Source organism: Plecotus auritus (genome assembly GCF_963455305.1).
Source record: "Plecotus auritus genome assembly, chromosome: 10".
Classification (NCBI taxonomy): Eukaryota; Metazoa; Chordata; class Mammalia; order Chiroptera; family Vespertilionidae; genus Plecotus; species Plecotus auritus.
The window spans coordinates 27,433,149-27,450,867 of NC_137785.1; the positions used below are offsets into that span (position 1 = coordinate 27,433,149).

At 56.8% G+C, this 17,719-nt stretch overlaps 1 protein-coding gene across 1 annotated transcript in view; it reads right to left on the reverse strand.

Annotated features, from left to right (window-relative positions):
- PIEZO1 (piezo type mechanosensitive ion channel component 1 (Er blood group)) overlaps positions 1 to 16,426 on the reverse strand; it is a 64,430-nt gene extending 48,004 nt beyond the window's left edge. Inside the window, exon 1 of the mRNA XM_080645105.1 lies at positions 16,092 to 16,426. Within this exon, the coding sequence (XP_080501231.1) occupies positions 16,092 to 16,155 (64 nt within the window). The 5' untranslated portion in view covers positions 16,156 to 16,426. The remainder of the gene's footprint in view (positions 1 to 16,091) is intronic.
- Positions 16,427 to 17,719: the final 1,293 nt, after the last annotated feature.

Here is a 17,719-nt window from a genome sequence, read left to right on the forward strand (position 1 = left end):
AGAGCACCCAGCAGCCCATGACTCAGCCAGAACCAGCAGACTCCACTGGCCTAAAGTTGAGAGCCATCACCCCCCAGCCTCTGCTTTGGCGGCTGGACGTCACCAAGCTGCTGAACAACTCCACGCCTCAGCTTCTTCACCGCTGAGGCCACCACCATGCCCGAGGGCTGCGATGAAGAGCTCCTTGGTAACCGTGCATGGCGTGCAACTGCATCTTGGCCGGCCTTCGTGATGACGTGGGACGCAGCCCTGCTGGCCCTGAGAGGTGGGTGACTAAGAGGCTAGTCATCAAATTTTCAGCAAAGGCCATGAGGGTGTGGGAGAGACAGCACCAGCCCCGCCTCTCACTCAGGTGGACTTCGCAAGGTCCTTCTACCCATGCACCTGGCAGGTTGTGCTCAGGGCACAAGGAAAAGCAGAGCAGGTGCTCATCTTACAAGTGGACATTGAAACAAGTGGCCTCAGAGAAACCAAGATGGCGGCATAGGTAAGCACCTAAACTACTGCCTCGCACAACAATTTCAAAACTACAACTAAAAGACAGAACGGACACCATCCAGAACTACAGGAAAGCTGACTGAGTGAAAATTCTACAACTAGAAGGAAAGAGAAAAGCTTACAGAGAATTGGAGGTACAGCAAAGGGTCTTTGTGCGCGCAGAGAGGAAGGGCGGCTAAGAGCCTGGCTGACTTTCTCTGGCGGAAGGGGGAAGGAAGCCCCCGACCGCACTGAACCCCAGTTCTGACTGCACTGAACCCCAGTTCCGGGTGAGCCCCTGGGGACCCATGCTCTTACGGGGGGAGTCTGGACTCTCGGGCGGAGACTCGGGAGCTGGGGAAGGCAGAAGTCTGAAGGTGCGCGTGTGCCAGTGTGCACAAAGGCTGCGGAGGTTGCCACAGGCTTTCCCTAGTGGAAGGAAGTCGGAGGCTCCTGACTGCACTGAGCCCCAGTTCTGACTGCACTGGACCCCAGTTCCAGGCGAGCCCCTGGGGACCCACGCTCTTGTGGGGGGAATCTGGACTCTCGGGCGGAGACTTGGGAGCTGGGGAAGGCAGAAGTCTGAAGGTGCGCACTTGCGAGCAAGGGCAAGGCTGACGGGAAGCCAAGACTGAGACTCCACCCCATCCAAGCTGAGCACAGAGGCTATTGCAATTTGGCAAGTCTAATCCTATAAGGCTGTCTCCAGCACCGAACTTCTCCCAGCATAGACACAGCTGATCCTTACAGCCAACTGGCCTGGAGGTCAATTCTTCCCAGTGATACCAACAACAATCAAGACTTAATTACAACAAGGCTGTACACACAGTCCACAAAGGGGTGCACCAAGAGTGTCCACCTCAGGTTAACTGGGGAGGCAGACCCACTGGGCCATATTGGAAACCTAGCACACAAATCTACCTTACCAACTCAGGGAAGCAGTGAAAATGCGGCATCAAAGAATCAGATCACAAACGAAAGAAATGGAGGAAAACAAACGACTGGATATAGAATTCAAAACCACGGTTATAAGGCTTTTCAAGAATATCCTAGAAAAGGCCGATAAATATAACGAGACCCTCGAAGATATGAAAAAGGACCAACTAGAAATTAAACATACACTGACTGAAATAAAAAATATTATACAGAGACCCAAAAACAGACTAGAGGAACACAAAAATCAAGTCAAAGAATTGAATTACAAAGAAGCAAAAAACACTCAACCGAAAAAGCAAAAAGCAAAAAAAAAATCCAAAAAGTTGAAGATAGTGTAAGAAGACTCTGGGACAACTTCAAGCGTACCAACATGAGAATTATGGGGGTGCCAGAAGAAGAGAGAGAGCAAGATACTGAAAACCTATTTGAAGAAATAATGACCGAAAACTTCCCCCACCTGGTGAAAGAAATAGACTTACAAGTCCAGGAAGCCCACAGAACCCCAAACAAAAGGAATCCAAAGAGGACCACACCAAGACACATCATAATTAAAATGCCAAGAGCAAAAGACAAAGAGAGAATATTAAAAGCAGCAAGAGAAAAACAGTTAGTTACCTACAAGGGAGCACCCATACGACTGTCAGCTGATTTCTCAACAGAAACTATGCAGGCCAGACGGGAATGGCAAGAAATTTTCAATGTGATGAATAGCAAGAACCTACAACCAAGATTACTCTACCCAGCAAAGCTATCATTCAGAATTGAAGGGCAGATAAAGAGCTTCACAGATAAGAAAAAGCTAAAGGAGTTCATCACCACCAAACCAGTATTATATGAAATGCTGAAAGGTATTCTTAAAGAAGAGGAAGAAGAAAAAAGTAAAGATAAAAATTATGAATAACAAATACATATCTATCAACAAGTGAACCTAAAAATCAAGTGAATTAAAAACATGAGGAACAGAATAATCTGGTGAATATAATAGAATCAGGGGCATAGAAAGGGAGTGGACTGATAATTCTCAGGGGGAAAGGGGTATGGGGGGGTTCATGAAGAGACTGGACAAAAATCATATACCTATGGATGAGGACAGTGGCGGGGAGGTAAGAGCAGAAGGTGGGGTGGGAACTGGGTGGAGGGGAGCTATGGGGGGAAAAGGGAGAAACAATTGTAATAATCTGAATAAAGATTTATTAAAATAAAAAAAAATAAAAAAAGAAACAAGTGGCCTCAGAAAGACCCCATGGATGGAAGGGTGGCTGCTGTGCTGGGCGGCTGGCGGAGCAGGCTCTGTGCCCCGGCTCTGCTCCGAAAGGACTGCCTACAGTACAGCAGGTGGTTCTGTTCCACTTTTACAGGTGAACGTTCAAGGCCCAGAGAGGCTGAGTGATCGCCTCAGGGCACCCAGCAGCAGAGGGAGAATTTGGAGCTGAGTCAGGTGGGAGGGGAAAGAGGTAAGAAGCTTGGCTGGGCGCTTCCCATCCCACTGCCTCTGCTCTGGGGGCACTCACCGCCCCAGCAGGCAGGGGGAGGCATGAGGCCTCTTAAACCACTGGTTCTAAGACTCTCACTGCCAGCTGCTGGGCATACAGACCATATGTACTCAAGCCTAAATCCCAACACGGCCGTACCCTGGAGTGCCCAGTGACCATTGTAGGGGTTCAGAATGAGCCCCAAGATGTGCCTCTGTGGTACATGGATTATTTTGAGGCAAAGGCAAAGGAAACTTCTGCCTCCCCTTAACTACTTAGGACAGTGGTCAGCAAACTCATTAGTCAACAGAGCGGCAAACCGCGGCTCTCGAGCCGCATGTGGCTTGTGAGCCGCCGTTTGCCGACCACTGACTTAGGATAATTTAAATTAGGGACCTTGCCTATAATAGATTATCAGAGATGACCTTAAAAAAATTTTTAAGCCCTCACCTGAACATATGTTTTTATTGACTTGAGAGAGAGAGAGAGAAACGTTGATAGGTTGCCTCCCACACAGACACCACCTAGGCATGGAACCCACAGCCTAGACATGTGCCCTGCCCGGGAATCAAGCCTGCAAACTTTTAGTGTAGGGCAGCGGCTGACAACCTTTCGGACCTCACGGACCACCAGGTGGTGACCGCTGGTGTAGGGGATGACACGCCAACCAACTGAGGCACCTGGCCAGAGCTCGGAGATGACCTTTTGACTTATCTATCGGCAGCACAGTCTTCTAATTACTGACCATCTGCTCTTATCATCCAGCAGCGACCTTCCTCCCCTCTAAGCCTCAGGTGCTTTACCGTATCCCTAGCTCAGAAGCCTTATATACTTTATTTCCCTTTCTGTCTCTGACTCTCTCGTGTACGTGGGTTCCCATGCTTATGTGTATCATTAAATTTGGTTATTTTTTCTTGTTAATCTGTCTCATGTCAACTCAACTATTAGAGCAGCGGAAGGAACCCGGGAGTGTGGAGGGAAGTCTCTTCCTCCCTGTCAGGATGAGGCAGGAGTCTGGTCAGCTGAGGTCCCAAGGCTGCCCCACAGGGTCCCCACTCTCCACCTGGCACAGGGCGGGCTGGGGCAGAGCAAGGGTCCACGGAAGTGGCACAGGCAGTGACACAAGCAGTGACTCCGATCAAACACTTGATGCCCTGACTCCCTGCGTGGCCACCAGCATGGCCATTTCGCTACAGCTGGGACCCGAGGTCCAGCATCTCCGTGTCCACGGCTGAAACCTCTGGGTAAAGCAGCAAGAATCTGGGCCCTCTGCACGGTGGCAAGTGAGGAAGCCATTGACGTGCCTGTTGCCCAGCGCCTAAGACAGCCACGTGGGTTTCTACCACTCGGCCCCTGGCAGGAGCTGCCGCTAAGAACACAGTACAATGAGGAAACCAGCCTCAAGTTACAAGTAACCAACCTATAAACAGCTAGGACCTGAGTCCCCTGGAGGCTGGCTCACACCACCAGGCCCCTTGCCCCAGGGGGCAGGGGTAAACACAGCTCCAGGTGTTCCCCATGAAATGGCTCCAGTGCCCTGTCACCTCCTCCTCCTCTGAGGGCTGACTTCGGCAGCTCTCGCCCACGTCCTTAAAGTCACCCTGTGCAAAGGCCACGCTCCTGAGACTGCCCTGGCCAGATGTTTCCGAAGCACTGTCCCCCAACAGGGGCCACTTCATCCCAAAAGCCCTCAGGACTCCCGCACAGGGCCTTGCCCCACAGGCACGCCCACAAATGCCTCCTGAAGACACAGCCTCTGGAAGACAGTCGCATGCACAGGCCCCCAGCCCCCGGGGATGCCTGGAAATGCCTCTCAGGCTCTGGAATGTGATGCAGCCTGTCCAGCCCAGAAGCTTCAGCAATTAATCACTCCTCCGTCTGCCTCCTTCCCCAGTCCTCAAGGTCCGGGGTCTCCTCCTGGTTGGCCCATCCCCCTGTGGCCCTTGCAAATAACTCCTGTCTTCCAGTCTTCATTCCTTGCTCTGCAGGACAGGGACCTGAGGAGGAGGAGGGGACAAGAGTGGGACAGCACGGTGGTCCACCAGTGGAGAGCTAAGAGGGGACACCCAAACAGGGAACCACGGACACAAGGATCACCCACCCCGTTTAGGGGCAAGGGAGGAGATAGGGAGGGAGGGGCTTTGCTCTGAGAAAAGGGGTGAGTGGGCAGAGGTCAGGCGGTGGCCAGTCTGGAGAGTGGAGCATGCTCCCACGTGTGTGGTCTCCCGAAAGCCTAGGTTTTGTTTATTCTGTGTAAGCCGGACCTCACTCTGGAAGGATTGAGACAACGCCCCACTTCTCTGCCAACTGGAGTGTCTCCACCTGCAACCCAGGGGATACAAAGCGACCAGGAGGTCCCCCAGACGCCAAGGGCAGTGGGGTGACAGGTAGGTAGCCCCTCCATGGGGAGGAAGAGAGCCCGGTGACCCTTGGCTTTCTTAGGCAGAAGGCACTAGAGGGTCTCTCCAGATCCAGGACCCCACGCAGAGTGACCTCCAGGCCAGACAACGCTCTATACTTTGCTTCTGTGCTACTCTCATTCTCATCCTGCCCATTTGCCAGGATGAGGAAAATGAGGCAGAAGAGGCTGTTGCCAAACTCACAGACAAACAAGCTCAGGTGCCAGATCACAGTCAGCTCCTGGGAAAATGGGGCTGCTGCCCTGAGGGTCCCCACAGCCTACACCCTGGGCCTATAGGAGACCTCAAGCCACTGTCCCTGGTTCCCCCACACCTCCAGCAGGTCCCCCACATCCCTCCAACACTGACAAGTCCCTGCTCCTGATCTTCAGAGATTAGGGCCCAGCCTGGCCCCTCTCCGGGCTGGGAAGGTCTGCACTCACTGATAAGGTCTGGGACACAGCACCTGCAGTGAGATAGGAAGTGTCCCGGGCAGGGCTCGGCAGCTGGTGGGGCTGGTTTGAACACCAGAGAGCAATGAGCCTATCCCAGTCTCTGCCCATGCCCCCTTCCCCCTGCAGGACCTCAGGACCAGCTGACAATGCTGTAATAACATCAGCAAGGACGTGCGTGTGCCCAAGGGGAGCCGGCAGGACCTCAAGGGGTGGAGAAAACGCCGCCCAGGCACTGGTCTCTGGGAAGCAAGCGGGTGCCTCTCCGCACAAAGTGGAGGAGAAACAGGAGAGTCTGCTGTGCCACTGGGTCCTGGGAGGGCAGAAAAAGAAGCAGGAGACACAGTGCTGACCCCAGGGAGCGGGGAGCCGCCTGGACAAGGACAGCCCCAAGAACTCACATGGCAGCTCATCTACTGCGAAGATGCAGGAGCGTTTCAGGGCTGCACACGGCTCCCTGAGGATCCAACCAGACAGAGCCAGAGGGGGTGCCCTCGCCAAGCACCTGGGCATAGTGTCTGCAGGCCCTGAAACTGCTATCCTTGGACTCGGAGTTGTTGTGTGTTTTTTTTTTAAATCTGTTTTTCCTTTATTTTATTTTATTGATTTTTTACAGAGAGGAAGGGAGAGGGATAGAGAGTTAGAAACATCGATGGGAGAGAAACATCGATCAGCTGCCTCCAGCACATGCCCTACTGGGGATGTGCCCGCAACCAAAATACATGCCCTTGACCGGAATCGAACCTGGGACCCTTCAGTCCGCAGGCCGGCACTCTATCCACTGAGCCAAATCAATCAGGGCTCGGAGGTTTTTTTTTCTGAGGAGAAACAGTCAGAAGGAAAAGCAGGCAGCACACAAAGATGGCCACGAGTCCCTGGACACTACAGGGCATGGGGGGCCAGGAGGCCCGGACCATCGCTTTGCAGAGGCTGAAAGGAACCCACTTCACCCAACAGGTGGCCCAGGGGAGGCCATGCTGAAGACAACAGAGCAAGAGTCCCAGCCACGCCCAGACACCTAGGACAAGGGTGGGTGAGCGAGGGTGGTCCCCACAACAGCAGGACAAAGGCCCTGGGAGAGGATCTGAGAGGTGAGGGGGAGGCGGGGGGACGAAGAGAGGGCACAGGCAAAGGCAGGAAGCTTGGGAGGGGACCAGCCCAGCCCAAGCGGCAGGCCCAACAGCCAGGAAACACTAACCGAGGCCCCGTGCCCGGCACCCAGCCACAGCTCCCTCACAATGCTCTGGCATGGGAAGCTGACCATCTAACCAGAACACGTCATAAGCTAGTGGGCTTCCAATTGAAACACCTATTAAACAGACAGCATTCAGAAAATGATTAGAGTTGGTAAGCCACAGGTGGGGAAAATATAGATTGGGGCAAAAGTAGGTTTATAGTTGTTTATATAGAAAATAATACAGTAATTAATAAATAATACAATAAACTGTGTTCTGTGTATTTGCAACTGTAAACCTACTTTTTCCCCATCCTATATTTCCAGTGCATATAGCTGATAAAGGCCTAGAGCCCATAAAGAACTCCTGCCCTAGCGGGTTTGGCTCAGTGGACGGAGCGTCGGCCTGTGGACTGAAGGGTCCTGGGTTCGATTCCGGTCAAGGGCACATGCCTGGGTTGCGGGCTCGGTCCCCAGTGGGGGTCGTGCGGGAGGCAGCTGATCAATGATTCTCTCATTGTTGATGTTTCTGTTCCTCTCTCCCTCTCCCTTCCTCTCTGAAATCAATAAAAAAATATTTAAAAAAAAAACTCCCAAGAGTCAGAAATTAAAATGCAAACAATAAATTTTTAAAAGTGGGTAAAAGACTTTGAGACTCGTCACGAAAGGTATCAAAGGTGATTAACATCAGGGTGATGCAGATCAAAGATAGCATCTCACGCCCACAAAGCAGCTGAAATCAGAGGCACACCACCAGGTACTGGCGAGGGTGTGAGCCCTGGAACCCTTCCCGTGCATGGGAGCGGAAACCATGTAACCTGGAGAACTCAGCAACCCCACACCCAGGTGTGTAGGAGTGAACGAGATTCAGTGTGTGTCCACAGAGAGACATACACGACTAGCCACCTCGCTCACCATGGCCAGCCCAGAACAGGAGAACAGATAAACAAATGTGCAGGTACAACAGAGGAACAAAAGAAGGCACCACTGCCAGCCTGGACCAGCTGCAGAAGCTCTGCACGAGCGAAGGCACCAGACACAGAGGCACATGGACCCCAAATACAGCAAAACTCACCTAGGGTGACAGGAAGCCAGAGAATCGTGGGGGACGACCGGAAGAGGGCATGGGGGCTCTTCGAGCAGATGTGCCCCTGCACGTACTTAACTGTCAAACCTCACCACACAGGACACTTAGGATCCCGGCACTTATCTCGGCTAAAAACATATGCATGGACTAAGAGCTGCCCTCCACTGGGGCTGTCAGGACCCCCAAAGCTTACAGCAGGACCCGGCTTAAAGCAGCTTCTCCAAACACATTTGCCAGTGTACAAAGGTGTCTGGAAGGGAGGAGGGGCAGCCACAGGAAGATGGTGGCAAAGGGAACAGCCAGCAGGGCCTCAGGGCAAACACAAATTCAGCATGTCGGGGGGCAAGACAGAAGCTGGGTGTTTGTGGGGGATGAGGCACAGCCAGAGGAAGGAACTGGGAGTCACCCATTACACTAACAGGCTGAAGGCACAGGGTCCCGAGCTCCTGAGAAGCAGGAGTGTCAACGGCAAGAACCCTGGTTCTGGGGGCAGGCAGACCTGGTGCCAACTACCACCTACCTCCCTGACATCACCCCCATGTCCTCATCCATGAGATGAGGCTACGGCCTCCCACCTGTGAGGACGTGAGCACGCTCACTAACCACAGAGTGCCGATACCAGCAGCAGGCAGGAACGTCGGGGGCTCACTCCGAATGGAGACTGGAAGATCGAGGGCCCTGTGCCAGGTTGAGGAGCAGGGCTTTCACAGCGGGCAGTTCTCAGAGCTTACGTGGAGGAACTGCTGCTCAGATGTCTCGGGAAGGCCATTTGGGACGATTCTGGATACAGCGCCGGAAGCCTGGGGCAGGGAGGGCCAAGAGGCTGTATGTGTGTCCCAGCCTGGGGTGCAATGGCAGTGGACGTTAATGGAGGTTGCAGAGCAGGTAGGGAGACGAGGGCACCCTAAGTTAGAAAAATGATGCAGAGGTTTGTGCCAAGTGGCCAGTCTGCTGGAGGAGAGGCCAGACAACTCCACGGGGCTGGGAGACAGAGCGAGGTCAGGCACGGGCTGGCCACACGGCAGACGGAGACCGAGGGCACAGAGTTCATGGGGGCTCGGAGCTGCTGTACTAGGACGACCTTATGGAAAGGCAACTAGCACACCGGGTCCAAACTGTGCCTGGACTGAAAGCTGCCAGGGCACACTCACGCCTGCAAGCAGCCTGGGAGGCCTGCTCCTCTGTGAGACAGCACAAGAGCACCCCGCAACGCCAGGCGGGGAGGCAGACACGGCCGCACGGGGCCTGGCGCTCAGCAGGCGTTGGGTTGCGGTGGTCCCTGTTATCCCGGCCATCAGGAAGGAAATGAGAGGCAAACAGCTGTTAGGAGTAGTGAATGGATGATTTCATTTCCCTTATGAAAACATGCTTCAGGTGTCATAATGACGTGCTGTTTTAATGGTGCTTTAACCATGAACAGAAATCAAGTGAGAAAGGAGAGAGGAGATCGCAGCCATGCCACACAGAGGCAGAGCTGGACCCGGTCCGTGGAGGAGCTGGGGTGATGGGAGTCCCAGCCGAGAGGTCACAGGTGCTGGTGGTTTCACAAGGTGAGACTGAGACCCAGGTCTGAGGCCAGTGGGACCCCTCCTCAGAGGCCCCCAGCCAGGGAGCCCTCGCCTGGCCCTCTCTCGCTCTGCCCTCTGGTCCTGGCCACAATCACGAGCCTTTGGTTGCTCCTCAGGCGCCAGGAATCTGTTTATGTGGTAGTTTTATTCTTTTGTTTTCCCCAGATCCACAGGAAGGCCTTCACAGGCAGGGCGAGTGGGGCAAGGAGAGTCTGGGGAGGGACAGGTCTAGCTGGCACACCTGGATATTGCTGGGTCTGAGCTGAGCTGGGAGCAGCGTGGAAGGGGCCTGAGGAAGCATGTCCCACCCCAGCCTCAGCTCCCAGCGCCCAGCTCCTCCCCACCTGGTGGCTCATGGACCTGGGATGGAGGCATGGCCCCCAAGCCCTCGCCTGCTGGCTGGCTCTTGGGTCCATCTCAGCCACCCATTCGCTGGCAAAGGAAACCACAAGAAGTGGCTGAGGTGGCCACGGTCCCTCTTTAGCCTGAACCCAAGGAAGGAGAAGTGGCCTCGGCTATATATACTTACGGAGAAAACAGTGCACAGATAGAAGCCTGGTAAACAGCTGGCCCGTTAGAGGGAACCTAAAAATACTCCCTATAATTATGTTATTAAAACACACCAAAAAATGGACCCACCCCACAGAGCAAAGGCCCCCAGACAGCTGCAGGCAAGCAGGAGGCCATGCACGTCAGCCTGAGGGTGCCCTGGCGTCACCTGGGCGTTGGTCTGGGCCCGGATGCTGCCCCATTTTGCTCCCAGCCGGCTCTCACCTCCCCGTGATGGGCAGCCTGCCCCAGGACTGACCAAGCTGCCCAGTCTCAGCCTGTGGCTGTTCATCTAAACGGGAAGCTCCTGGCCCCATTTCCACCCCCGGGAAACATACAGGAGCAACAGGGGGCAGCACTGCTGTGATTCCAAAGTTCTGGGGGCAACTCAGCTCCCACGGATGGGGGAGCACAGTGACGACGGCGCCCGCCTGGGCAGGACTGAGGGGGACCGAGTCCCGGGCTGTAGGCAGCACACAGGCAGTGTTTGTGCTCTGACCAAGAGCCAACACGCCAGGACGATGGGCCCTGCAGGGCCCCTGGTACACCGGCCAGTCTCCTTCTAAGAGCAGGTGAGGGAGAAACAGGCCTAGAGGGTTAAAAAAGGAATTTCATTTTATCGAATTTCAAATTTCACTATTTTATTAAAAGTATGTATACATTACTTAGGTAATTAAAACGGAATTTTTAAAAAATCAGAACTGGGGGGAGGGGATCAAGTCTGGCCCTCACTGTCCACTCTCTTAGCCAGCCCTTCCCCCGCCCCACCTCCACCTGGCCACCACCAGAGGATCTGAGCTTAGAAAAAACCCACCCCCACAACACCCCCCTCCACCAGGCCACCCACTTGGCTCCTTCCAGAGACAGAGAGCCTGACCTGGGGGCACTGCACTGGGCTGGGTCCCTGGAGTTGCCATCCCGCCTGGCTTCTCTCCCTCCAGCAGACTGGCCTTGCCTGGTGCTCACCTCCCCCCTGCCCTGCCAGCCCCATGCCCAGCCTGCACCTTGTTAGGTATGGCACTATTTGGGGACCCTGTCTTATGCGGCATTAGCTGGGGACTGCACCTTGTGTGGCTTATTTGTTGCACTGTGCTTCTTGCCCATCTGGCTCAGCACACTACTGCATGAACAAACCCAGCAAAGGCACCTACAGAACCAAAGCCCCAGGAGCTGGGGGACCCCAGACCTTTACAGCCCAAGAAACTGCAGCCTGGTTAGAAATGGAGAAGGATGCCTCCTAGCCCCTCCCACGGCCACCATCATTGGCCCTGAACCAGAACTCGCCCCTGGCTCCTGCCCAGAGCTCAGTCCCTCGAGATCTGGATGAGAACGCTTGAATGGAACTGAGAAAAAGTCAGGGAAAGGTCCTATGCGAGCTCACAGGAATCCGCCGGGTTGGCGTAATGCGTGGTGGCTGAGGGCCGGGCTATGGATACCCAGGGCCTGCCAAGACGCCTCCCCTCCCCCTTCCTGGGACCTGCCCACTACTGGCTGGGCAGCCCTGTGTGCATGAACCCCAGTGGTGGGCAAGTCCTTCCATTCTGTTCCCGGGAGGCCCCACCTGGCTGCTGACCACCAGCATGTGGTTCCAGCGTGCTGGCACCTGGGAACGCGCTCTGGGGGTCCTGGCCCACCGGGACCATGCATGGGGGCTGCGCTGCCTCTGCTCGCATCCAGAGCCCCGGATACCAAGAGATCAGAGGCCTGGGAGTGGCCTTCAAGCTTTTACTGTCTTGCTCAGGTGAGGAAACTGAGACACAGAGAGAGGGATAAGAGCCTGGCAAGTTCAAAGCAGGACAGAGGCTTCTGTGGCCCACAACCCTCTCCAACAAAATCAGCTGAGCCTCCCCCATCTGTCCAGTCTCCTCCCCTGCCCCTTCCATTCCCTCCCCTCTCTGTCCTCCCCAGGACCTTCCCCCACTGGGTCTCCCACAGGTGATATCCTGCCAGCAGGTATGGGACTCACCTGCTCCAGGAAGGAAAAGATTTCATCCCCAGCTTCCTCACTTCCTACCTGTGTGATCTTGGGTGAGTGAAATAACTTCCCAACACCCAGGTTCCTCATCCAGAAAACAGGCTACATTCACAGGAGTTCAAAGGTCAGGAGTGTAGAGCAGGTGGTCCTGCCCCTCCCCATTCCCCTCTCCAGGGGACTCAGGGTGAGGGGACAGGAAGCTGGAGGCAGAGCCGCCAGCCACACTGCACCCCTCGAGGGGAAGCTTGAGACAGGCACTCCACAAGGTTCACTGCCCGGCAGACATGTGCTGCCTTTCCAACTGCTTCCAGGATGATTGGTCCTCACCACGAGGAAGGACCAAATTACGTTGGCAACCAGAAGGGGGAAATCGACATTTAAAAACTTATATATTTCTAAAACAGGTAACAAAAAACCCCAACATTTTATCGAATTCTAAGGAAAAGTGTTTTTCTGAACCAGAGTGGTCAAGAGTGGCCTCTTGTAGGAGGAGGCTACACTGGACCCTGGAGGTTGTGGTGGCCCCTCGGGTGGGCTGGCCCCATCTCCCAGCCACCACAGAAAGCGGTCCCCTGCGGCGGTGCTCAGAGCAGAGGGAGTCAAGGCCTATCCTCCTCCTCCATCTTTGAGCACAGAAAGCAAATTCAGTGCCCAGTCAGAACAGGGGAGACACCGCCCAGGAAGCAGCCCGAGGGGCCAGGACCCAGGCTGGGCGCTCCTCCCACTTCCAGAGACAATACTTCCTCTGTAGGACCCTTCCTGGCTGGGCCCTAGGCTCCCCGCGCCCTGGCTGCCAGCGGCAGGATGGCCTGCAGATGGCCACAAGTGACCCATCCTCAGCTCCTGGCAGACCCTGGCACCTCCCCCAAACGCACACACCCCCCTCAGTCCTGTCAGCCAGGGACCTCAGTCCTCCTGGGGCAGCACCAGGCTGTGTCTCTCCCCCAGGGGAAAGCAGGACCTGCCCCCAGCTCCACGGCCGGCCCTCAGTCCGGGTGCTTTCCTTCCTGGTGGCACCGCAGAGCATGGCCTCTGGATGGGACAGACCTGGGATCTGTGCTGCTCTGAAAGCCAAGCACGGTGTCACCCCCCGCCCCCGCCGGGGGGGTTTACTGGGCAAATGAACTCCCACACCAGGCGGCTAACAAGGCTCCAAGCCAGGCCTCTGTTTTCTCATTGCCAAGAGAAAGGACCACGTCCTGCCCTCCTCATGCTGGTGACACCACGAAAAGGAGGAAGTGTCCCATTCTAATGGTAACATTCTCAGTGACAATCAGTCTGGTGCAAGTGACGCCCCAGTGTGTGGTGGGCGTGCCTTCGAGGCCGGAGGGAGGCCCCATCCTACAGGCAGAAGCCATACACTGCATTTCCACTTTCACGTAGTCAGTGATACAATGACTACCTTCTAACCGCCCCCTTTCTGCCACCAGCTTTGTTTCTGGCTGCCCTGTAAGGTCCAGTCAGGAGGTGTGGCCTGTTCTATGGGAATCACACATGTCCTGCCTGACATCTCTCTAGAAGCTTCCAGCGTTGGGTCCTCAACCTCCATGGCTCCAGGGACCAGAGGTGAGCTGCTGAGGCCTCCACCCTTCACCGGGGACTCGGGGAGCCTATCATGACGAGGAGGCGGGGCTGGGCTTTTCGGGCAGTAACCCTGCACCACATGGGGAGTGGGGTGGGGGCGAGGGGCACCCCAGGATGATTCAAACTCTCCCCATGACTGCTGCCTGAGCCAGCACAAGTCTGACTAACATCCTCTGAAGGCCTTACCTAGCACCCACCTCTCACTTCCAAAACTGTAGAAACAGCCATTTCCAGAGCTTGTCAGAGAGGAGGAGCTCAGGAGATAACCGGGCGAACATTCCACCTCCAGCCGGGCAGCCTGGCCTGGATACCAGCAGGACAGCCAGCGGGCCCCTAGGGACGGGAGCTGCCCACGCCCTGGACAGAGAGTCTCAGGTATCACCCTCCAGGCTGGCTCAACATCACCCTCCCTCAAAGCTCAAGAAAAACACTGAAGCCCAAGCCCCACAACCAGGCACAGAAGCAGTGTGGGGTGTGGCCTGGGCATCAGGCCTTTTTAAAAATTAATAGACTTTAGTTTGGGGGCAGTTAGGTTTATAGCAAAACTGAGCAACAAGTATAAAGAACTAGTCATCAAGCTCCCCAGGCGACTCCACTGTGGCCCAGGAGGAAACCCCGCACTAGTGCCACCTCCACATCCAGGGACAAGAGAACGCTCCGCGTGGCCACATGAGGAGCTGCCAAGACCCAGAAAAGAAGCCAGGACCCCTGCCTAATCCTTGGTCAACAAACTCCGGGCCCTGAGCCGGACCTGGCTCCACCACTTGTTTTGGCACAGCCCACAGCTAGGAGTGGTTTTTACGTTTTTTAATAGTTGGAAAAATATCCGAAGATTTCATGATGTGAAAATATTTACTACTTGGCCACTACAGGAACAGTCTGCGCCCCGTGCAAGGAGACTCACCACCGAGGGGACACATGCCCTTCAAGAAGGACCCCATCCCTGCAGGTCTGAGCATTTGATTCTCTCCTCTCCAGGGGCCAGGCCAGGGAGGATACAGGTGCGCGAGGGCACCTTTGAGAAGCTTACCTGTCCCCCCTACCCCTCCCGCCACCAGCTTCTAAGCCGACCTGGAGCTGCGTCTGTCCTGCTTGTCTGTGCCCTCCGGAGAGCCACGATGCACAGCCGCTGACCCCGACTCTCCCAGGCACACCCCGTGCTGTCCTGGACACACAAGGGAGGACTCAAACCCTCCTCTCCCACCTCAATGTTTTCATCGATTCCTATCTTGAAAAATTCCCCAAGTTTCACCACCTTTCTCTGCTACAAATCAAAACACGGTCTGTCTAGGAGCCAAGTGCAGGCGGCTGTGGATCTCCCACACTCCTGGCCCACTGGGAGCCTGCACTTACCTATAACAGAAGTTGGCAGAGGCCTAGCTGGAGGAAGTTAGGGGCTCTGGAAAGGCGTCCAGAATAAAAACACCCCTCCACCATGGCTTGACATATTTCCACCCAACAGACAAGACAGACGTCTGCACCCAGTGCAAACCTTCCCCTGGTTCCCTAAGTTAATTTAATCAGAGTGCTTGCAGCTCACACCCAGCAGAGACAGCCCACGTGGAGGGAGCTGAGGGCAGTGTGAAGGATGGAATGAGCTTCTGGGCACTCTGCCCGGGGCACAGGGGGGCAGAAGGAGAGGCCTTACAGCCCGGAGAAGCACAGGATGAGCGCCAGGGTTGGGGACTCTGTGCTCTGATACCAAGGCCAGAGCCTCCTGGGGGTGTTCCCTCCCCTAGCCCAGGGCCGCACTAGAGAGAGAGCGCAGAATGAGCCAGGGCACCGAGAAGCAAAGGGCAGGGAGGTACCCGAACTACTTTTTCCAAAGCCTGGGCCTAACCTCCTCCGGCGGGGCGTGGGGACTGGCAGGGAAGAGTGGGGGGCCGCGCCCAGGGCACAGACGTTAGTTCTGCTCCGGAGGCTCCAGATTAAACAGCTCCAGGCAGGAAGCCCGCCTTCTCCCACATTGGTCAGGAAGTCATGATGCAAGTTTGCGTGTGTGTTTTTTTTAAACATGAAATAGAGATTTGTGCCCCCTTCACAAGCTCTCCAGCCCGTCCCACCGGGGCAACAATCCCCTTGGGGCGGGGGGGCGCTCCCAGATGCCCGGGCGGGGGGACCAACCGCACTCTCCCGGGGCGTTCGCGGGGCTGCCCCGTGGCCACCTCTCCGCCACCCCGCTGCCACCCTCCCAGCCCGGCGCTCCGACGGGCCCCCTGCGAGACCGCCCGCGCCGGCCTGGCCTCCCCAGAGCTCTCATGCTTCTGGAATGCGGGCGCCGAGGGCCGCGCGTCCAGGGGACTCTCCCGCCGCCCGCGCACAGCCCGCCCCGCCGGCCTCGCTCACGGCGGGGCTGGGAGTGGAGAGCGGGACTTAGCCGTGCCCCAGCTCAGAGCGCGCCGCGCCTGCCCCACTCACCGGCCAGGAGCGCCAAGGGCAGCAGCAACCAGTACAGCACGGCGCCGAGCACGTGCGGCTCCATGCCCGGGGGACCCGCGGGTGGGCCCGGGGTCGCTGGGCCGCCGCGGCGCTAAGGGGCGGCGCGGGGCATCCGGGTTTGGCACGCCATGGTGCACAAGGCGGGTCGCCTCACGTGCCGCGCCTCGCGGCCGGGACCCCAGGCTTGTCGGCAGGGACCCGAGCGCCTCCGCACACTCCTCCTCGGTCGGGGGCCCGCGTTCACTCCCGGGACAGCCCTGCCGGGCGGCGAGCGCAACACGCGGCTATCTGCGGCTCGCGGAGGCTCAGCAGGGCCGGACGGCTGCCTCCCGCCCTCCCTCGCCACCCGCGGGCCTTTATAAGCTCTGCCCCCGCCCGTCCGCCCTCCCCGCCTCCCGCCTGCCCTCCCTCCCTCCCTCCCTCCGCAGCGTGCCCGCCTCCGCGCTGCCTCGACGGCCAGGCGCCCCCGGAACCCCTCCTGCCCCACGCGCCCGCGCAACCCGCCAGCCCTCTGGGCTAGGACTGCCAAGCCGCGACAGAGACCCTCACTCCCTTAGCCTTGGCGCTACCTGGTGTGCACGTGGGGGCGGGCAGGGGGCGCTTCCCTCCCGCAGACCTGGCCTGAGCGCTAAAGAAAGGCTCCCTAGTACCTGGCTTCCTGGGCAACACCCCACGCGCAACGGCGCCCCGCGTGGCCGGAGCGACTTTCCCTTGGCTGCCACCGACCTAAGCACGCAGCGCCCCCTGGGGACCGTGTGCCGGCTTGGAGCCCCAGCCCAGAGGACCGGCACCCGGCGGTGGGAGGACAGCCGCTTCCAGCTGTGCGGCCGCCGCCGCCGCCACCAGCGATGCAATAAGGCGGTAGTGATTACAGCTAGACCACCCGCCGAGGCCTGTTGTCCCCTAGGGAGGACAGGCCAGCGTCTGCGACCAGGGTGTGCTGAGCGTTTCACCCAGGCCACCTCTGTTTGGCGTTTGCCACCCTGCGCTGGCTGGGAAAGAAGAAGCAGGAAGGGCCCCACAGTGTCGAGGCAGAGCCCTGGGGGTATGGCTGGACTCTGCCCAGGCTCCCAACTTGGCAGCCTGAGGAAGTAACTAGGCTAGGCGGTGTGGTGGGAACCGGGAACGCCTGCAGCCAGCACTGACCCAGGCCAGCCAACACAGCACCAACTCTTAAAAAGCCAAAAAGGCGGACCTTCATGAAGTCTGGAGTTTAATGCTGACTGGCTTTCTCCACACCTCTTCTGCTTCTTCCTGTCTCAATTCCCAGCTGGAGTCATGTCTGACCCTGGACTTTTCCTAACCCTCTGAGACTTGTAGCCTCAGGGTTTCTCTTCAAGGTCAGAGAACAAAGGAGGCTGGGGACATAGGGTCCAGCTTACTGAGAGTCCTAGGACCACCCTCCTCCCCCCCCCCCCAAATGTGCCTGTTCCACTCTCAAGGAAAGGCCTGGACCTGACTACCTTGGGCCCCTTGGCAGGATTGGGGCCAGGGTCTCTGAGTAACGTCACCATCAACAGAGATGACCAGAAGGCCAGCCCCCCTCTCTGCCCCTCAGAAGCATCTATGAAATAGGGCGGTGGTCCCTCCGAGCTTTGGAGTTGTGA